The sequence below is a fragment of the Psittacula echo genome, assembly GCF_963264785.1.
Source record: "Psittacula echo genome assembly, chromosome: 4".
Taxonomy (NCBI): Eukaryota; Metazoa; Chordata; class Aves; order Psittaciformes; family Psittacidae; genus Psittacula; species Psittacula echo.
In genome coordinates this window covers 5,123,727-5,147,037 of record NC_137738.1, presented here as the reverse complement: position 1 = coordinate 5,147,037, position 23,311 = coordinate 5,123,727, and the positions used below count along the sequence as shown (strand labels likewise).

The 23,311-nt window shown below is 39.3% G+C and overlaps 1 protein-coding gene across 1 annotated transcript in view; it reads right to left on the bottom strand.

The window, feature by feature from the left end:
- The window catches only part of SRBD1 (S1 RNA binding domain 1), a gene marked incomplete at its 3' end in the record, with an annotated part of 117,845 nt that extends 100,549 nt beyond the window's left edge, over positions 1–17,296 (bottom strand). The window contains exons 1-10 of the mRNA XM_080616545.1: positions 17,275–17,296; positions 15,915–15,997; positions 15,192–15,357; positions 14,357–14,719; positions 12,687–12,853; positions 11,435–11,552; positions 11,168–11,306; positions 8,216–8,312; positions 6,714–6,849; positions 1,977–2,080 (exon numbers count right to left, since the gene is read on the bottom strand). Coding sequence (XP_080472671.1) covers positions 1,977–2,080; positions 6,714–6,849; positions 8,216–8,312; positions 11,168–11,306; positions 11,435–11,552; positions 12,687–12,853; positions 14,357–14,719; positions 15,192–15,357; positions 15,915–15,997 — 1,373 coding nt within the window. The 5' untranslated portion in view covers positions 17,275–17,296. The remainder of the gene's footprint in view (positions 1–1,976; positions 2,081–6,713; positions 6,850–8,215; positions 8,313–11,167; positions 11,307–11,434; positions 11,553–12,686; positions 12,854–14,356; positions 14,720–15,191; positions 15,358–15,914; positions 15,998–17,274) is intronic.
- Between the last annotated feature and the right edge of the window lie 6,015 nt (positions 17,297–23,311).

Sequence of the window (23,311 nt, the reverse complement as noted above, 5' to 3'; positions counted from 1 at the left end):
CCCAGTCTTCCAAATCCACTTTCCACTGCAGAGCATTTAATGCTAAAAGAATTTGCTTCAGAAGAACACAAACATATGCATATTTGCTACTAATTCAACAGACAATAGGTGATACTATTTTGTGGCTGGAATACTGGCCAAACACTGTAGCAAGGTGGCATTTCTGGTTCAGCAACTGATTTTGTGTGTGACCTTCAGAGAATTAGTTAATACCTTTGCAAAGTTCTGAAAACCTTGCCTCAAACAAAAGTTCTTAAGCTTCTGCTTTCACCAGTAAATCAGAAAATAACACAAGCCCCATCCTTGGACAGTCACTTCCAAGCTTGCAGGGCAGAATACACATTTACTACTTGTCAGTTTGGTAACACAGTTGTCAGTCTAATGAGGAATATCTCAATCTGTCCTAGATGTTAATGCACCAAGATCTACTAAAATCATTGCTTCAAAAGTTTCCTGAAGGTGGGGAAATTGTCCTTAAACAGTAAAAGCCATAAGCATATATAGCCTTATGAATGCTAAATATTAACTAGCAGTTTCATTTCCAAAGTCAATGCTCTTTTTATCTCGGGATGACTCACACAAGTGTAACCAACCAAAAATATCTCAATACACATCCCACTTTTATTTGTGTAGCAGTGACAAGCTGTTCCATTATCTGTGGCTCACAGTGCTTTCAAATTCTGTCACAGATGCAGTAAAAGCAAGACTGACAGATAGGTTCTGCCTACAGAATATACAGCTCAGGAGGAAAGGACAGAATGTCTGTTACAGGTATTAAAACCAGAATGAAACGTAGGTGTGTTTATGAATCCTGATACTTATCAGAAAAGAAAGTAAAAGTTACTTACTATTAGTCCTACATGATATCATGTTATCTAGCCAAATAATATTTTAACTCTTTCAGAGACTTCCATGTTGGAAGCAAAACTTTCAATTTTCTACAATGAAAAGGAATATTTTTACCACATCCCTTTTTTGGACTCGATAGGGAAGAAAAACATATGCTAAAGCAGTATGAGAATATACCATTTTATACATTAAACAAGTGCATCTTTTACTATGTCTTTTCCTCCTTTTTGTTATTCACTCTTAGGACGCAAAGGTAGGAGTTTCTAAGACATCCTCAGAACGATGTCTAATATCCCAAACTATTGAGAAAGAGAAACCTGTCTTTTACACATGCAAGAAGGAGGCACAGTCTAAATCACAATAGTCTTCAGAGAACATGAGAGTTTCCAAGAAAAATACTGATAGAGATACGGAACAAAACAACATATATTTAACCTAAATACTTGCAAAAATATGCTCAGGATTGTACAACACTAAACATTTCACTACAGACTCAGAAAAAGCAACTTGTAAGAGCAAATCAGTAAGAAATGAGAGAATTATGCAAAATTGAGAACCCAGTGTTCTAACTTAACTAGAGATCAAAAGGCAAGTCAGAGAATCATGGATTGAAGAGCCACCTTCAAATTTGTCTATTAATTCTAATACTTCTTTTAAAAACATTCAATCCTTTACATTTGTGAAACCCAAAGTTGGTACTTTACTGCTCCAATACCTGAGGTAGCCCTCTTTAATTATTGTAATCAGGCACATTAAGCTAGTTTTAGAAGTATATTCTATTGGATTCTACAAATTCCTTTCAGCAGACACTACTGGATGCACTGCATATTACAACTTGAAAACATATTCACATTTCATCAGCCTTCGCATATCTTTTTTTAAAACTCAATTGCTTGAAGAACGGTGCCAGAACTCCCTAAATACAGCCAAAGGTATGATCTTTTCAGCATAAGGCTACAGCAGCTGGAAATACAGGATAAGAATTTTCCACTTGCAAATTTCATCTAATTTAATAAACATTCATTTAAATTGTTAATCTTAATATAAGGAGACGTGAGGTACATTTCAGTATGCAGCTGACTAGAGAGAAAAAAAAGACTTCTGTAAGAATACGTATCCATGCAGACCTTTCATTGACACACCACCAACAGAATTCATTCTTCACCCCGTCAGGAATGTTGACCTTCACTGTCAGGATCTTCAGATTTTCCCCTCGGTTAATGGCCAGAATCTGAGTGCAAACATAAATGGCAGAGACAGATGACACACAAAATATCCAAAAGATAAACTTATCAACATTTGTGTACACACTTGCTTGACATTCTGTAGCAAATGATGATGGTGGTACAGTAAATCAGTTCACAAAGTACTAGCATGTACAGATAACAGCCACATTTTAAACACAGATTAAATCATGCTGTAGCATAACAAATCATACATTTTTCCTGGAGTCTGCACTCTCAAGATCCAGTTTCTCTTAAATGCAGTTATAATACAAGTCAGCAGGAATTTAGTTGGTAGAATAATCTTGTATAATAACCCAGATTAAAAAAAAAAACCAAGAAATTAATTGAAAAGTTATTCCAATCAGACTGGAGATCAGAAAAGGAAAAAGTCCTGTGCTTCAGGCTTAAGATTTCTTCCCAAAATCAATCCAAATTTAATTATGAATCAGAACTTGTGACATGGAAGTGATCAGCTTAATTTGAAAGAGGATAAATTTAGTGTTATCCATGCCTAGTTCATAAATAGCAGAAAATATTGTAAGTACTCTTTATATTAACACTCCAGCCTTAAAACATACGCACATATATCTGGCAAAGTCTTGTGTATACAGCCACATATTGATGACCTAAAGCTAAATCTGGCTGCACATGTCCCATCTGCATACAGAGCTTTTATTTTATATAGAAGTCTCTGTCTCCTCATTTAAAACCAGATCACAATACGAGTGGTGGATCCTGGATACTGCTGGGTATATTGGTCTAAGTCTCACTATGAAAGTGTTGTATGTTCACCTGAAGAAAACTCACTGGCCATGGGATTTTAGAAACAGAATAATAGCTAAAAGCAGCTACAAATAAAAGCCACACGTTTTTAGATCTCATTTTCCTTTTTAAAATATTTTAAAGTACAAAAACATATTAGAAAAATGAAGCAAAAACTGCTAGAAGTTGACATTACTGTATGACTACACATGTTGCTCTATGTAGCAGGCCCTGAGCACTGTCACAACAGAGCATTCTGTGTCAATCATAAACTTTAATTCAATCACTAGCTAACTCAGACATGTCACATATGTTAAATACAATGGCTTAAAATGACTCCAGGACATAGTACCAATTTATATTCCTCAGCTTTACTGTTCCTGTGACATACCAGGCCTGACATATCATTGAACAACAAAGCTAATAATAAAGATTGCATGTGAAATATTATAGCATCTGGTACCTTGACTGCCAAAGCAAATGTTTTCATGTAGAGATTAGAAAGACGTATTTTAACAAATCAAATGCTTTCATATTTATTCTGATTTTATTAAAAGAAAAAGTTAAATGTCAAGCTAAAATGAAACCAAAATGATGCTCATGACAGAGAGTGTATCTGATTGAACTATAATGTCATTATTCAGCATGCTATTAGCGGGATCAATATTTGCATCACACTCTGTTTCCTGGCACTCCGTCTGCAGAACGTGTCAGTCACCTGAACTTAAAGCAGCTGTACTGCACTCACTAATATAATTTACATTTTTATTCTTAAACAAACTGCCCACCCTGGTCTAAGTGACATGCGTTCAGAGAAAAATTATCACCCAAGAAAGGCTCAATTAAGGAAGTAATTAGTCAATTTCTCCTTAATAAAGGTCATTTTGTTTTATTTTTAAGTAACAGGTTAAAATCTGACTATTCCAGACACAAAGCAATCTTCCAGTTCCGGAAAACGACTGTTTTTATGCAAGATTGAAAGGGATGCAGGGGAAGAGTTAATCACACCAAAATACATTATTCAGAGAAAGCAAGAACAATAATTTGATCTAGTCACAAGACACATCAAACCTTACTCTGTTTATCAGAAAAATACAACATACTTCATTCTGTGCAGCTCTCTTCTATGTTGCAGATTTACTTACACTCACTAAGTTTTGGATATCTTGCCAAGGACCTTAATTTCCAATTCCTTTTTAAGTATAAGATTGAAAATAGAGCGCTTGCCTCAAACGTGACACTTTATTCATGAATTCTTTTCCTCCCACCAATTCACTCATCTCCTAATAGAGGAAAGCAACCCCAAGGCACACACAAACACTGAACTGTTTAAAATTAGTCAAAAATTCAAATAAACTCTTGAAAGATTTTTTCCTTAGTTATGACAGCGTTGGTATAGCTACCCAACTACACCCTAAGACAGTTCAGTCAGGTTTCTCCTTGCTGCCAAAGGAAGGAACTGTGGCTGAACCTCCCAACAGCAAAACGTTCCAGCTGGAAACACCCACAGGTATCCAATCATGTCAAAATGTGGAGTTGAGCTTTTTAAGCAAATAAGGTTTTTTCCCCTCGTTTCAGGTTCAGTAGTTTAACTTTTTTGGTCAAACAACCCTAACTCCACACCACTCCTGATTATTTTGGGGCACGTCTCAACGCACAGAATGACAATGGCACAGAAAGTCACCCAGAACTACAGCATGTGGAAAGGCAGAACCACAGAACCAGCTTACTGTGCAGCTTACCAGTATACCTCACTGTAACTGTAATATACACAGCAAGGCACACTCACAGCTACAAGTGCTCTGTTTATAAAAACACAGCTTATTCCCTTGCAGTTAACTTGCTAGTCTACTGCCCATACCCTTTCCTTACACATAAGCTAGAGCAGAGTTTGGGTTGTACACACACCTTTAAGATGACTAGGACTTCCATATGCAGGCAAGGAACAGTTTCACTACAGTATTTTATGTAATACTTTACTTGCCACTTTGCAATGAGGTGATTTAAAGCCAACTTGTACTTTTGCCTCTAGCAATGACAACACTTAGCTGTGTGCGGTCACAAAAAGAGCTGAGAAGGTCTTCAAACCAATGAATTTTGCAAGAGTTAAACACAGTTATTTAATCCACGGTTATGGTGGATTAGCAAGCTTTATAAATTCCTCAGTTTTGGGCTTATCATCCTCACATCATCATCCCAGGAAACCTATGTACACCCAATAATAGTTGCATATCTCAGTATTCACCACTCAGTGCAGGAAAAACTAAACAGTCTTTGATAGCTAAAGTAATCATTCAACAGTAAAGCACCCAAACAAAAAAATCCATACAGCACAACACAATCTCCTGATGAATCTCAAATCTTTTGTGATATGGCACCACAGTAGTCTTAGACTGCTCTATTGACTTTTCCAGACCATCTAGAAGCAAGTTTTCACCAGATAACTCCCAACAGGAATACAGTAAATGCTCATACTTATTACAAGGAGAACAACTGCAGGTACCTCTTCAAACATCTACAGAAGGCCTCTCCAAGTAAAAGTCACTTGTAGTCCAATCTTTCACCTAACTCCATCCATAGTGGGGAGAGGAAGCAGGTTTAAATAGTGCATACATGTTGCAAGATATTTTTTGTGATAAATTCACTTCAAAACATGCAAGAAAATCCTTTATTAATTCCAAACATCACACTGTTTTCAAATAGCAAGCAGAGAGAAAAAGAGAACATATCATAGATATGAAAGGAAAAGCATTCTGCTGTAGAATAAGGCAGCCTGCTAATGGAAGAGGACATTTCTGGCTGGCAGCAGCTAAGACAGTCTTTTTTTTAGTGTGTTTTGTTGGGTTTTTTGTCTGTTTGAGTTTTCATTTGGTTTGGGTGTGTTTGTGGGGTTTTTTTTGTTATTGCTTGGATATTTGAGGTTTTGTTTGTTTCTGTGTGGTTTTTGTTTGTTTGGGTTTGGGTTTGTTTGTTTGTTTTAAGCCCAGTAATTGTGACAAAACCAAGACACATCTGACTTGGTAATTAGTTGTGAATCTGCACAAAGGTCTTGACAGCTGCATTGATCACACCAGGCTTAAGCCTTTGAACAGGAGTAACCCAGCTATCAGTTTACCATCTAGTAAGTTTGCTTCCTCCCTCATTTCTTTTTCTAATTGTACAGGTCTAGGCTTAGGGTTTAGGATAATCAAAGATGCTTCACAGAAGGGAATACTGATGACTTGCAAAACAAAGCCATTTTTGGGGTAGCGCATGGGATGTCCTCCTGAGCTACTTTTGTAGGTCACATTCCATTTAATCTTTCTGGATCCTTCCCTGATACTTCTCACCAGTTTCACTTAACAGGTTTAATACCAAACGGCTCAGAGCACTCTCAGTGCTGCAGCAAACATCCAAAGGAAACAAAGAATAAGTTTATCCAAGTTTTCTTCAAATACGTACACTCCAACCAAACAGCTTCCACTACTATGCCGCTACTACACAAGTCTCACCTCTACATACCACACACTTATCCTTCTCCTGGTAACACTTGCTATATACTTGTTACCCAAGGAAGGGAGAGAGGGCTTGACACATGCTGAAAATAAATCACACCAGTACCGAAATCACTGATACATAAATCATTATAAACATACGTTTAATGAGAATTAATTAGACAATGGGTACACTGGATAAGCAGTCCTTTGCTCAGTTTCTTAAAACAAAGATTAACAGCTTAGCCCTGCATTTCAGGGATTTGAAAGTCTCTATTACCTTCGATAACCAAAAAGCAAAACCAACCATCTTTAGTACTAGCTTCAAGCAACAAAAATCAAAAGCAAAGACACCTCTGCTATAGGTAAAATTCAAGGAAAAAATGCCAATGTGTAATTGTACCTGATGATGCTGAATGTTCTTTATGTTACAAGAAAACTCATGGTACAGTTGGAATTTATCAATATCTTTTTCATTTACACTTTTGGACGACACTTTTGCCAAGGCTGACTGGATACAAATGTACCTTTGCTGACATCTGAATAAAAGAAACACATGTTAATAAGGTATTTCAGCATGAAACTGATAACAAGTCATTAGTGCTTGTATTAAAGAAACAAATGAAGCTTGGAGTCTACCCAATTACAAGTTATGTTAACTCTAATTACCTGCACAACTGTATTGCATATCTTAATGCAGAGACTGATGTAAAACAGACTGACAGGGACATAACAAGAGAAGACATGCAAGCAAAACACAGCCCTTCTCCTAAAGGGAACAGATACTCAAAAGCCATCATCTGCACTTCTGTTTGATCACTTATTGGTTCAACTTCACACAACAGATTTTGGGAAGTTACAGAAGAGTTAAAGTAGTTACATATTTTAGACAAATGCAACATCTCTCAAACCTACCCAACCTCAGAACTAAGTTGTTGCTTTGAGCACCTAACCGTAAGAGTTGTCATTATTTTTAGGAGTAAAAGAGATCCAGAACAGGTAACTTCCTCAGTGCATCTCATAATATTATACATAAACACACTTTAGATCAACAGGATACACGTGTAGAGCGCTGCATATCTGATTAAGGAGCTTCCAGTGGTCAAAAGAATCAAAGTGATAGTCTAGTGGTGACAGCCCATCCTTTACAAAGCCACCCCTTCATTTAAATTATCACACTGCTGTGCTCTAGCTTTTTAATGAAGTTGGCCATTACTCATGATAAACAGCAAACAAGGGTCAACTAAATAGAACTGAGCTGACTTGAAACCAACACTGCATGCTCCTAAGGCAGCATCTTTGATAATCCTGTTCTCTGTCCCAGATGGTACACAGCAGAGGAAAAACCTAACAAGCAACTACTACTTTTTTCACACCAGTGCCCAGTCATGCAAAGTAAGAAAACTGAAATTCAGCCAACGCAGTCAAAGGATCAGTTACTCCTCATTTAAAAAGGTGTATCTGTTTGCCTTATTGACTACCAATGCCAAAATCAACCACCACTGCCCACTAATTACCCTGACTGGCATCAAGCAATAAATACTGGAGCAATAGCTTAAGCTGATGTACCTCTGAAAAATTACAGATAGAAGGAGGAACAAGGAGAAAAAGCTTTCTCTTACAGAACGCTAACTGCAAGGAAGATTGGCTCTACATGGAGCAGAGCCAAAGGGCATCTTTCAGTGTTCGGAGTCACAGCATTCATGCCATGCTCACAGCAGATCTCTCATCCACTGATAGCAAGAGTGGCAGAAAGGCTAATGACTGTATCTGTAGCACAAGTGAAGGAAAGTACCTAAATCAATCTCACAGCAAGACTGTGTTCTCATCAGTAAGACAAGTTTAATCTGCAGGCCAAGAGACCGAACCTTACCATATAACTCAGAAATTAAGAGCCAAACTTACAATTTCCTGATGAAATCCAGTGTATCTTTATCTTTAGCAAAGATGTCAGCTAAAATATGCTGTACTGCAGCCTCTACTTCCTGGATAGTTGAGAGTCCTTAGAAAAAAAAAAGTTAATAATAGTAATAATAAAAGCTAATATGAAAAAAAAAATCACTTAACACAACTGCACAAGCACTAAGAAAAATATATACAAGCTGAAAGAAAACTGATGCAAGATACCAGACTGATTTGCAGAGGTTTCCATGAAGAATCCCAATTAATTAGAATTTTCTTGGTAAATAAGCTTCCTTTCCAAAACATCTGAAAGCATATTTTTAATGACTCTAAAGTGACCAATGCCATATCATAAGTCAAAAAGATGTTAAAATGAGAGAAAAATAACAATTTTTTTACTTTGATGCTAATAGGTCTTGACGTTTATGATGCAAATGAATTATTTACAATAGTTAAATTGGATATTCAAGTATAATTTTGAGGGTAATGTAATAAAATGAGTAATTGCAGCAGAAATCTATATGTTCTGCTACTGCTACGGAAACTGCCTGAAACTTTTGCAGGCAATCCTGTTTTCCTCTATGTAATAGTTTTAAGTTTCCAGTGGTTTGTAGCAGGAGTTTGCACAGTGACACTTCTGAGATCAGGGTACCCTCCATCCTCTCCTATGAAACACTGTTTAAACAGTGAAATTACAAAATATCTCCATAGATAAAGCATTCCAGAGACCTGAGAGCAGAATCATTAAGCTTTCCAACACACAGAACAATCCCGCTCTTCAAAAGACAGGAAACGATCGCACAGTGGTGCGATCACTTTAGCACAATTGGTCAAACTGGACCAGAACCAGAAGGTAATGAAATAGAACTCACATCTTTTATTTTAAATCAATATATCTAACCCTGTTTCTAGCAACTGACAATGAAAAATGCTCCAGAGCAAAAAGCAAGAATCCTAGAGTTGGTAGATGCAACAATAACTGTATCCTTCAATACACGATACTTTTCACTCTGCTGTCTGAGGGACTACCAGTATCTGGACAGAGCTTTATTAACATCATTTTAAAAAAGCATACCTCTAAAAACTACTATTTGTATTGAATCCAGAACCCTGCTTCTGACCAGACTATAGAGTTACACACTCTAAAGAGAAAAATAAATAAACCTTGCCCTTTTTTAAGAAGGGTACGCTAAACGTAACTGCCAGAAAGAAAAATAAAAATGGGAGAATGTGTTATTAAATGCCCGAACTGTTCAGAAGTTATGGAATTTGGATCCTTACACCTATGAGTTAGCATTTCTTATGGTGAAAGTAATGTCATGTCAGAATACAAAGGTAAGGGAATCATAAGACATGGATTATATTGAGTACAAATTGAGACACTCAAGTACTAGAAGTGTACATGGCAATGTTATTAGAATTCTAGCAGAGAATATGAATAAGAGAGGAAAGGCCCAAACCAGTCAGGATTACAGAAATAATCAAAAGGTTCCCATTCAACAAGCATCACTCACATGGGTATTTTACTGTGTCCAGTACAAAAACTGCACTTGCTTGTATAATTAGGGAAATATTTGACCATGCATACAACTAAAAGGAAGATAAAAGTTTTCGGGCAAGCCTGCTTCCTTACCTTTCAAATACCTGGCTTTGAAACATGAACTGCTGTTTCGATTTCAGTTTATTTTTAGTATATGTTTCAAAACACTCAATTTGAGAGCTGAATATTAGGATTTGATGAAAACTTCTGTATGGCAAATGGCTCATTCCTTTAAAAAAAAATTCTCTCTGATGTCAAGCTTGTATACAGAGGTTGCCAAACTGGCTCCCAAGTTGATAAAAGTGACCCACTTCATTGATGTAATTTCTGCTGCGCCTTTCAAATGCAAACCATTCTATAAAACTAAGCAATTTTTAGCACAAAATTGAAGATAGGTGTACTGATTTTCAAGAACTGTAATGTTTCTGCTGCAACAAATAGCACTTCCTTCTGAATGCAACCCTAAATAATTTGAACTTTCACCATGAAGATTTTCTTTTGGCTCTGCTGACTATTATGGCAGAGTCTAAAATGTGGTTGCAATATACTTCTGAATGAAGTAATGATATATGCTAAAATGCAATAGTTCAGAGTATTTGGTAACTGATTTTCAACGCAAAGTTAAGATCATTTTATAAACAATATTCAACTAAAATCAAAGAACAACTGAAGTGGGAAAAGTAAGAGTCAGCTTCACTAAGGAGGTTCCATATCTTTCCGTTTAAGTTCAAAAGGGAAGTGTTGAAGCAGGGAAGAATAAAAGTACATGTCTACTTTAACACCATACAGAAGGTTGCAGCAATCTTCATATTTTATTGTCAGAGATTGCCCCCTACAGATTCACCCATAACTGCATTCATAAAGAAACACAATTCTGCAGACTATGTGTGACTATCACACCATTAGAAGTTACTCCTCAAATTTCAGAAACTACAACTTCTCCAATCCCTATTGTCATTCAGTAACAAAAACGTTCCCACTCACTCCCAGTCACCAAGATAAGTTTTTATTCAGATGTGCTTTGATGGGTGACATTCACTTGAGCAGACTATGAGCATAAGCTCTTGTACAATCAGCACTGAATCTTTAGTAAACAATTCAAGTAAGAGAAGAACTACAGAGAGAGAGAGGTGTGCGGTGCAGATCCCTCTCTCTTACAAGTAAATACGGATGTCACTATAAAGGCTCAAGACTTATGTCTCTTGTATACCAGAATTATAACTATTTACAATAGAAAAAAGACAGTAAAAGTTAGAAAGCCATGGCATTAGATGTAAACTCGTACTCTTAAAAGAACTGCTGAATTTAAAGCAGTTGCATAACTTCCAGCAACGACAGAACAATTGAAGTAACTGCCCTTCTAAAAAGTTTTCAGACATTTAGGACATAACTACTCACAGAAGTAGAGTGCTTACCTTTGGTATTGGGTTTAACGTAAGAAAAGAGATTGAGTTCCATAGGATTCTGCAGGATGGAGAGAGCAGCAGGTTCTAATCCTAGCTGCTTGGCCCTCTGGGCTTTGGTGCCTTTACTCCCAGTTTTATAAGGTGCAGACTTAAACAAAAAACAGAGTTATTATAAGGTGAGGAAATAATTCAATATGAAGTTTGCATTATTCACTATTTAGTTATATTAGATTATATTTAAACTAAGGATGACATGAAAAAGACTAGTGTACTGACCACATGGTCTAATTCTTCCGAAGTTCTGCAATTTAATAATGCTGTTAAAAGGCCTCCAGATAATTTCCCTTCTTTCTTCAACTTTTGTATTGTTGTATGTGTCTTCTTTGCAACAGCACTAAAATGAAAGAGATTGATATTAAGTCACATTTCATGATGGATTAAGAAAGACTATCAATTGAGACCGTGTTTATTACAACGATGAGGCTCCCTCAAACGCCTGAAGATCGTATCTCATGCTAATCCTTACAAACCAAGTCTGATAATCCAAAAGCGTTTCTAACTACTACTCTTTTTCTCCAATTAGTTCAAAACTGTACTAAAATATCTTGTGGTAGCTTTAAGGAAAATCATCGAACAAAACTGACAGTCATTATTGCTTTGGAAGGCTATGAACCTGGAAGCCAAATAAAAAGCCCCTAAACTAAATGCATGTTGATGATCACTTATAGCTATAATTTATATCAAGACACTTCTGCAGTATAAAGTACAGGGTACCAGATTTTAAACTTAGACCTTCAATAGGGTACCTGTGAGCAACTGCAAGCAGCAAAGGTATTTTGTTATGATTTAAATTACTTGTTCAGACAAGAACTCTCTTGGGCTACCTTCCCTCTTTGGAAAGAAACCTCTCGTTAGGGAATAGCATGGCATACAAGGTAGAAGACATCATGTTGACAGAACAGCTTCCAAGTCAAGAATATACAGCCTTGCCATCTCAAGAACATACAGCCACCCATCCACCACTGCAGCAGGCTTTGCTCATCATTTCTTTGCTGCAATGGTCTGGGATAGTTTAGCCTGCTCTCCTGGTACACTACAGCCTCAAGGAGGGCTCTTCACTAGAGGCTTTGCAGCTCCAAGCAGAGGAGCCAAGGGATTCTTAGTGATTCTTTTCCTAAGGCTGCAGCTTATAAGTAATCAGGCTGTGTATCTCCAGAACCTGTAAAACTACTCTTTCAGTAAGAGTTCTAGTAAACTGCAAAGAAATTAAGAACTCAATTTCTTGAGCAATTAATAATGCATAATGCTAGATCCCTTGTTACTTATAGTAAAAAAGCCCCCAAAAACCAAAAAACCACGCAAGCAAAAAACCCAGACCAATACAAGGCATAATTACCTCATGTTTAAACCTTCTACATGAGTTACTTTACAACCACAGTGTTGTGCCAAAGTGCCAAAACAAGGGACACAGAAGCAGCAGCTAGGTGTTACTGCCCTCACCGGTACTTCCCTGTATCAACTTACTTACCGCAGATCTTCCAAGGCTTGCTGCACTTCTCGCAAGGCATCAGCCTCCAGATTATTGATGAGCTCTTTTCGATACCGAGCAATAAAAGGAATTGTGTTCTCTTCTTTAAAGAGGCGAATTAAGTTTGCACATACCCATGGTTCAACATTCGTTATTTCCGACAGGGCCTGTCAGAAGAAAAACAAAAAGCCCAACAAAGACAAACAAACATTTAAGAGAGATCACAGATTGCTCCAAACAGCCTCTCACTCCATGTTCAAACCCAGTTCCAGATTATTATGCTGGTCACCAGGGACTACTGTCCTCCCTAAAGCGGAATGCCAGGCTTCCCATGCATCCAGCCACCACACACAGTACTTCAGAAAGACATGCAGCAACCAATGTTTCCAGAAACTTGTAACTACAGAAAAAAAATGCAGTGAGGAGTGTCTTTAGGAAACAGAAATGGGGAAAAAAAGAAAGAAAAAATAAAAATAAAAAATAATCAGAAGATAACAAACTGCACATGAACACTCAAATTTTGGAACTTTTTCTTCTTTTAAAGGAACACTGACATACCTTACGGTTAAACAAAACCAAACCCACAAGGCCAAAGCTGATGCAAATCCCACTCAACCAATTGGAAATTGGCATAATTGAAAACTAGAATGATACTACTAAAGGTTTCAAGATGAATGAAGCATCACAAAGTTGCACTGAGTTACTAAAAATACAGTGTGTCAATACAGACTCCATGACAACCCACGTAAGTACCTTAGCTTAGTAACATTTTTAACTATCACGGTTTATTTGTACTTCACTACAGTTATTCCTACACACAGCTGAGACAAAGACTTACAAAAGTTTTATTTTGGAGTCTAAAAATACAGCAATTCCTGCACAATCACAGTCACTGCTTTCAGAGCAACAATACACAAAGATTAAATTCTCCATTTGCATTTCCAGGAATATTTTAGAAGACTCAGGAACAAAATTATACGCCTTTCTTAAGCAGGCAGTACTAAAGATGATGAAGAGAATGTGCTCAATCTATTCTCATTCTGTTCACATTGAAATCTTCCATAACCCACCCAGCCTCCCAGAAAAGATCTATCCCAGAACTATCCTAAATTTCTCTTTCCCTGAACGTCTTCAAAGTTAACATCCTACAAAAACATAGATGATGTCTCCCTTGATGTCACTGTTGTTTCATGAACACCATCTCCTCCTTGACAGTACTGCAAACGGATAAACACTCTCAAATGATACAATCTATGATTCTATAATCCACACTAGCTAAATCTTAACATTCTGAAACTGCACACACAGACATCCTGAATCTTTCAGCACCCCTTCCTGCAGGAGTTTCAGTTAAGTATATAAAAAAAACCACCTCATGTGCTGATACGGAAGAAAAGTGCAAGCTGTTACAGGCAAGCCTAGTACTAAATACTGCCAAAGTCAGTATTAAAATAATGTTAAAGTTTGAAGTTTTCACAGTTACCAACATTTATATTTACACATGTATTAGGACAACTAAAGCAGATGTTAAGTGACTGCTTAGCAGAACAACGACCCTCTGACACTCCAACTAATGCCAAGAGGACTGAAATTGTGTGTAAAGATTCTAAGCACTAACTATGTAGGAACTGGTTGCATTGATTCCTCAGAAAAACAAAAAGATCTCATACCTGTACAATATCCCAGTTCATTTCAAATTCTTCTTTTACTTTGTTGCCTCCTAGATTTTTAACTGGCTTTCCTTCAGGAGACGTAGTTGACTTGATCTTTTTAAAAGGTGGTTCATCAAATGCAAAATCCTCTTCAGATTTCTCATGTTTCACTTGAATTCCTGCTACATGAACACTTGTTGAAGGTTTTTCATCACTCTCTAACCTCTCCACATTCTTCCCTTGGAATGAATTTATTTCCACTTTTTTAGCCACTTTCAGCTTCTGATGTGAAGTTTTTGATTTAGTATCTACATTTTCTCCCTTAGGTTTTAGAAGTTGCATTCTCTTATCTTCTGCAGGAGCAATAGCGAAGGACACATCCTGTCAAAAAGGCATTGAAACCATACTAAGCACTCACTGTTACATACTGGTTCAACATTTCAAATAAAATCTAGGAAGACCTGATACGAGACATCATTTTCCAAAGTGGGGTCTCTGTATGGCAGGGAAATTCCAAGCCAGAAATCAAGTAACCTGGAATAGATCTTGAATGGAAGAAAAGATACAAACATACCCAGCAGAATTTGATTTAGAAGATCAAATATAATTATCCTAGAAATACCTTAATTCCTCATTATCATTGGCCAAAATTTTAAAGGAGGGCCCTTAGAGCTGGGACACTTAAAATACATGAGAAAACCACACTTACCAAACATACTGATTATTCACCATAACCATGGAATCAGATGAGCTGATCAGACTCAGGCAACCAAGTGAACCAGAGTTGGAAAAATTCTGCTCATGTTACTTGCCAACCAAAGCAACTAAATGTCTCTTGCTTACAGACACTCACCATTTCCTCTTTTATTGCTGCCTTCTTGACCTTATTCCTGGCCACAGCTGTCCGCGGAGCAGCAACTTTTTTAGGTTTTGCCTCATTTTTCTTTGGCAACCGAGGTCTCTTGGCAGTTTCGCTTTTTGGCTCCCACTCCTCCTCTTCCTCCTCTGATTCAGAGCTCCTGAAAAACAAATGAGTGAACAACATTGCTTATGAAAAGAAATTAAAAAAACCCCCACACCATAAGCAATCCAGTCTGAGCGTTTCCTGACATGAAAGGAAGCAAACAGGATAAAAGAACAGAAAGGTAGGCAGACTCAAAAGATAGCTCTTTCATGCTGTTGCAAGGTTAATGGCTGGAACAATTTAGCAAGCTTTCCTGAAGCTGGTCACTGGGATGTGTACACACTTGACTGTGTTTGGACAACTGGCAATTAGGTTTCACCCTATCTTCACTGTGAGCATAGAATCATAAAATAGTTAGGGTTGGAAAGGACCTTAAGATCATCTAGTTCCAACCCCGCTGCCATGGGCGGGGACACCCCACACTAAACCCAAGGCCTCATCCAACCTGGCCTCGAACACCGAATCAGCATAGGTCATTTATGGTTTATAATCCAAGCTCTGTGCATGAAAACTTTTTAAGCAATTTCCCAAAAACTGAGTGTTGCTCTCACACAAATGCTCCTGCTTAACCTAAACCTTTTTAAAAAATCCTAAGAACAAAAGTAATCTTACGAGCTAGGAAATGAAGGTAGCTCATCATCTTCTGATGTACAGGTTTTGGCTTCAGATTTCACCCTCCTTGGTAGAGATGACATCTGAAACAGAAGCAAGAGAGAAATAGAACATTTGGCTGAAGTTGTATGCTTTTATTCAGCCCTTTAACCCACTGCCAAGCATGCCCCCATAATGTCTTCACCAATCACTACAGTTTACTCTAGAGCAAATTCGGATTTCTTAGCATCCAAGAATTTAGGCCACAGCAGCACACATTCAACGCTCTTTTCAACTGAGCAAACAAAACAGTGCTACAGCCTCTCAAATGATTTTTCTCTTCAAACAGAGGTCATTATTTGGGTTGAACATAAAGCTATCCTAGCAAAAAGAGTACTGGTTCACAGACATATCATTAGGCATCACTTGCGTACTGTGCCAGACTTTCCTCCATCGACCCAAGAAGCACAGTAAATAATACTGAGATCTAGTAAAGTGAGCTCGCATATGGTTTTGATGGGAACAGAACTACAAGGAGACTGTCCATTTTGATCTAGAATTTCATCTTTAAAGACTATCCATTGCTTGTATGCATAACAAAACCAATTATTTTGACCAAGCTGCTCATTAGCATATAGAAAGCATGTAAGACAATTACCAAAGGTAAAAAGAGAAGGCACAGACTTTCTCCTGACCCAACATTCATACCTACAATAGCTGCATTTCAGTTAACCAGTTGTAGAATTATTGGCAGTGGTTGGGGCCATGAATGTCAATAATCATGTTTGGTTATTTTAGTTCAAGAATTTTAGGTACCCTCAAAATTTTACCTGCCAGAAAATTCAAATTTAAACAAAAAAAAAATTAAAGCATTTCTGTAACTATAAAAGTCATCAGCATATTACCTAAATCTGGTAAAATTTCATTAATCGCCACATGCTATTCTCCCAAATATTTGCACCTTGACCTCTGATCCAGCCTTACCACTGTGATATGAGCCTTAAAGTCTCATATTTGCACACATAAAGTGGATAAGCATTTTCAAAAAAGGGCCATTTAACTCAAGCAAGAAACACTCTTTAATCCAACTTCATTCTAGCCTCTATAGCACTAGAAACCTAACTATGGTTATAAATGGCTTTCAGCAAGTTTTCCTTGTAAGGCAGTCCCAAAATTTAACTGACAATTTTCAGAACCACAGTGGAAGGAAGACTACTGAAGCCCACACCATACAGTGTCTTTGTAGCAGTTGTGATGGTCAGTAACAGGTCAGCATTTCTGTGCTGTTCCACTGACTGAAAGCCCATTATGTGACTGGTTAGAATACACATCTACCACAGAAAAAGGGAAATCTTCACAGAGCAAGAAAAATACTACTCACCTTCTCAGCTTTCCACCTGACTCTTCACTCTCAGTTCTGAGACACCTTCAACTTCACCCAGCCACTCTGCTTCTCTGTTTTCCTTTGCTCTTTATACCTGAATGGTCATTATCACAGTCCGGAATTAATTAATTATTCCCATTACCTCAGAGGCACGAAAATAATGTTTCCATTTTATATTGTACTTCAATCTGTTTCTCCATTTTGTGAATGGGAGAAACAAAAACATCATTCATGTTTCCAACATCAAGATTTCCAGAATTAGGTAACACCTAAGCCAGATGGATCTCTGATCCATTTTTTGCAGGCACTGGCACACTCTTCATACATTGGGTTCCACATCGGAAACTAGGCATTTAGCTTACAATATCATTAGCAGTCATGTTTCTTCAGCTAATCCAGCTAGGTGGGTATTTTTCAGTATTCCAGTTTTTAAACACTCTTAACAAGCTTCTTGACGGTTATCCATTGAATCACAGCAAGACAGAAGGAAAAAGCCAACAAACATGTTCTCTCGCCTGAAGTCTTCATTCTCTATACTTCCCTGCACTTGGCATATCTCCACGATAGCTTTGGGACTTACCCAAAAGCCCAGGTAAAAGGAAAGCCTCATCTAGAAGGTCTTTTTCCTGCTATTATTTCCCTCTCGCCTCAAGCGGCCAAGTGCAGGGTCTCAAAACATCTCAGCATTTGTATTGTTACATTAAGTAAGACTACAGCAAGAGTAAAGCTTACTCTATGAAGTTAATTGTACTTCCTGCCATCCAGCTCTGGTGACTGATTTAACTCTTCTTATCAGCATGAGAATAGGGAATGAACTCCTTGATTTATGAAACCAGACATTTTCCACATTCTTTGTGAACAAGTTAATATTTGCTCTACATCCTCCAGTCCAAGTCTACTTGTCTTCATACAATGCACTGAATTAAGCAGAATCATCATATAGCAAATATAAAAGTGGCATAGGAAAGCATGAAATAGTATAGAAAGTGGTATGTAATAAGGCTGAGTCTTTATGGGCTAATTCAGTGTTTGGTGGTTGTTTTTTCCTTTTGATTTCTTGGATTTTTCCACTTCAAAAAAATCATTAGATCATCTTTTAAGTGTTTGTTGGAGTTCTTCAGAAAGCTGGAGAAGTATCAAACATGTCTGATCCAGAAAATCAAAGATGATCAGCACAGAATCTGTCCTCTGTCCTATTCATCAATATTGTATCAGTTCTTACAAGCACATAGCGAGCTGGGACGGGCCTCAGATACACCAACTCCAACTTTAATTATACTATCTATCAAACCACTAATTTTTCTTGGAAAAGTAGTAACTTTGTTCCTAAAGGCTTCTGTACCTGCACCTAAAGTTAATTTCAACTAAGGTAAGATGCGAATTTAAAACACAAAACTCATTCCAGAATAACTCTCCACAAACAGATGAGGCACGGTCAGAAGCCAAACTGGAGTGCTACAGCTCAAAATAAAAGCCCAATACAAAAAGACATTTATGAGATGAATATCAAACACGGGGTATTCACTGTGATGTGGGGCCAAGTTATAACCACCTCTCTTTCTAATAATGCATACAAGGAACTAACTTGTACTTCATATTTGTAGAGAAAGAACTTGACAGTTGCTACATGTATTCATTTTGTTTATAAAGAATCGTTGGGGGGGGTTTATTCTAAATCCGCAAGAATACTTCTGATTTTATTCCAAATTGCCAGACAGTTGTCTGCTAAATTTTCCTCCTGAGCTGCCTGCACTACAGTATGCTAACACCTACAGCTAATGACTAAGAGAAGCAGTCCTCCTGTGATTCACTGCAGAGGGGGTGGCAGGGAAGAGCATGGAAAAGCAACAAGTCTAAATGCCAATGATGATGATGAATAACTATTACAGATCTTTTTTAAAAAGCTTAGAGACAGTTCCTGAAGAGGCAGAAAAACTCAAGAAACAAGCAAATAAAGTTATGGTCCACATGCGGCATCTACAATGCTGACTGCACTGACTTCATGGCAATGCAATCAAACAAGCACATTGACCTCTGATCCAGCCTTACCACTGTGCTCTGCTTCTACCGGAATATGGCTCCCCATGTCTCCTGCCTCAAGTGTTGAGGGATATCGGAAGAGCTTTTATTCACCCTCCCACAGCATGGTGGGATCAAGATGGCATGAAGATGGCCACTTATCTCCTGTTATATTTTCCAGCTACGCTGGCCTCAGTGGAAAAACTGCCTTTACCTCTTCCTTCTCTGCCACCTCCAGGTAATCATACTCAAAAGTGAGAGCTGGTTTCTACACTGAGGAAAGAAACTACATTTTGCATAGTTCTGTGTCCCCTTCCTAAATCCAGAAAAGTCCTATAGCTGTAGAAGAGCCAATTATAAAGCTGAAAAATTTAGAGTATCCCATTTATACCAGTCAGGTCAGAGCAAAATTTTTGCCTTCCTACATCTGTGTTCAGCATTGCTAAACCTTACTGCACAGGTTCACAGTGCTTGGCATCTCCTGTACTTATCACCTGAAGGAAGAACACATACAGTATTCAGTGATGTGCATGGGTTATCCAGTCACGCTATGCGGGATTTCACTGGCTTGCCAATTGGCTTATTGAACTCCTACAAGCTCTGTTCTAGCAGCTCTCCCCACATCCAAGGCCAGCAAACTTCCAAGTAACATCTGCTAACTTTTTTTCTTATTTTATGCACATTGTTGGAAAATTTGCCTTAATTAAAAAAAAAAAAATAAAAAATAAAATTGTTCTTCAAGAAAGAGTTCTTAATCAGCTCACCATCAGCATTTTATTTCCATGCCAGGCAACATGTGCTAAGTTCTGGAAGCTCTGGGCTTGCACATATACTTAAGCTCTTAACTCCTGTTTCATTTCAAATCTGTCCATATATGATTTTTTCCTTCTGTGCTATAGGCTAAAACCTTAACACTGAAACTCCACACTAGACCCTTGATCCACTAAGGGAGTCAAACCTCTTCCACTTTTCCATCTCTCAAATGACAGCAGGCAGCATGAAACATCATTGCTCGAAACACCCAAATTCACTTTGCTTCATACACTCAGTAATCACTAAAGCCTTGCTTCTGCACAAAACCTAAAACAGTCACAGCATATTCTTCAAAAGTACTTCCCACTTAAAAATGAAAGAGAACTTTGCAGAGCTGTTATGCTGTTCAGTAAAGAAGAGCTGAAACCATTTAAACAATTGCTATTGTAGACAAATATATCTCCCAGGTCTAGTCTACAAATAGTTTGGCATCAATTTTGCTCCAGCTCTTTTGTTCCCACCACTTCTATTCTCCACCTCCAATGCAGGGCTTCACAAGGCACTAGAGCTATCCCAATAGCTGTAAATAGCACACTTCTCCCTGCTTGTCAGCTACTCATTAAAATCAGGCTAATTTAAATCTTATAACCTTATTACAGTGAGTCACATAAATCCCTCATAACTAAAGAAATACATATCTGAATATCACCAAAGTCTACTGTACCTTTCAACTTAATCAAACAGATTCTTCTACCTGAAGATACAGGATTTAAAATAACCAAACAACAACGCAGAACCAAACAAACACAAGTCCACCACACATATACCTGGAAATTAACTTCATTTTAGTAACTGAAAAAAAAACCCCTCAACCCCTCTCTAGCAGAAAAGGACACAGAAACTCCTGAAGCTCTTTTCCAGATAATCTAAAGTATTGTGTCCCTTCTAGAAAGGAAATCTGTCTATGCAGGAAGCTTCTCAAACTCTACTTTGCTGCCTCTTGTTTTCTAGCATGAATAAAGGATAACAGAAATCTGTATTGCAGTTTCTTCTTAAATCAAATAGCAGCTGCCAAACAACCATTTATTATAACACCAAGCATCTGGGTCAGGACGTTAAAAGCACTAGGAAACCTACATGACAGGTGAATTTCAGACCATTATTAGTAGCAGCAGATTGACCCACTTCAGTAATTACACGTAGGCCCACGACGGATTGATTTTGTCATTTTAAGATGCCTCCACTGCCTGCTAGAGTAACATCCTAAGAAGAAATCAAGATGTGAGCATACTGTCAGCAGCAAAGAGGAAAAAACACTACACAGACCAACGGTAGGGAACTTCATGGAAATTATTCTATCACTCCAGAAGGGTTTTTCACCTGTGAAAATTCAGTTGTATTTCAGAATATAAATCAAACTTACTGTAATTCTCTCAAGGTTAAAACCTTGGAAAACTCCCAGACACTTTTGCTCAGAGAAGCTGGAACAGCAGATTTCCAAGGACTCTTCCTGCACAAAGCCAGTCAGGACTGCCTGAGAAAGGAGTTGCAGATACAAATCAGGAGACTCCAGAGCTAACTGGAAAATTACAGCCAGAAAGAAAGGGAGAGACATAGAGGGTACACACATACAGCAAAACAGTCCCCAACACTAACCGGGAAGAAAAAGCTATAAGACTAGCAGGAGTATCACCTACTGCTGCTGCTTACAGAAGTACCCCCAAAAATGCAAACCACCAATGGCATGCCCTTGGAATGCACACTCTCCTCCAAGCCTGTTTCCTCTGATCCTACTAAGGAAAAGGACAAACTGCATAACACAGCACCTTTCATAACCAGAAAAGGTGTGTGCAGGAAGTGGGGAGCAAAGCTTTCCATGCATTTTTTTAATTCACTTATCTCAAACCACCTATGAAAACAAACATTATCCAAAACCTGGGGGATACTGCTTCTGATTAAGTAATAGACTGCTGCATCATGCGCAGCTACTCCTTTTCTCCAATCCACCAAACCAGCCATACAGCAATGCTCCTATCCAGCTTAATTAAATGGGATGCCATTGCTCCTGAAGGATACAGAAGATGCACACCTGGTGACAGCAGAGTTTATTACACCAGTAACACTCTGGAGTCCTACAGGCACAAGGGGAGTTGACAGTAAAGCACTGTTGCTGCTTGGTGACTCACTGCCATCTAAATCACTGCCTTTTAGTCCAGAAACGTGACGTAACTCTAAATACACTTTACATACTTGGAAGCCCTATTCTTCCCCAGACAACATCCTATTTTCCCGAGATCTGTTGACAGCATTCAAGAGGCACTATTTCAGCTACATCTCACCCTCTTTGCCTGGGAAGGGCAGCAGTTCCCGGGCAGCACCACGGGAGCAATCCTCTTCACACGGCCCGTCCTGCTCCGGGACAGGCGGGGGCACAGGAGGCAGCCCAGCGGGTCCGGGATCCCGGCCGCCTCCCGCTCAGCCCCAGCCCGGTGGGTGCCGCGGTCCCGCTCACCCGCACCCCGCTGCTCCCACACAGCGGGACCCCGGGCACTACTTCACGGCGAACGAAGCCCCGAACAACCCTTTCCCCCCGGGCTGGGGGACAGGCAAGGGGCAGAAACGGAGACCCGGGAATAAAGCAGCTCGTTTCCACCTGAACAACGGAGTCAACACAAAATCTTCGCCTGCCGGCGCGACACGACACAGAGAACGTCCGGGACAGCGCAGCCGCGCAGGTCACTGCCCGCCCGGCCGGCCTCACCCGCGCCGTCGCCCCTGCGAAGGGCGGGAGGCTCCCCAGACGTTACCCGCTGCTGCAGGCTGCCGCGTTTGAAAGGGCCGCCAGAGCAGCCATGGCGGAGGCGCCCTCCCGACGCGCCGCGGGGAGGAGCAGGAAGCAGCCGCGGCGCCGCGCCGCAGGAAGCGGGCACCGGAGGCGGGCGGGAGCGGCGGTGGCCCCGCCCCCTGCCCCGCCCCGGCCGTACCACGTCCCCACCGTGATCGCGCTGTACCGGAGCGACCGGTAGAAGCGAAGATGGTGTTGAGTGGTCCCCGAAGGGTCGGGTTGTCCCCGGGGGACAGGGATGGTGTCCCGCTGCCCTCCCGCTGCCGGCGGGGTTCGCATGGACGTGGGGCCGCCAGGTGGCGCTGGAGCGGCGGGCGTGGATCTGGCCCCAGCCCGGGTGCGAGCTGTGAACCCTGAGGAGAATGGGGAGAGGCGGAGCGGAGCGGCACCGCTGGCTCACAGGGAAGCCGGTTTCTG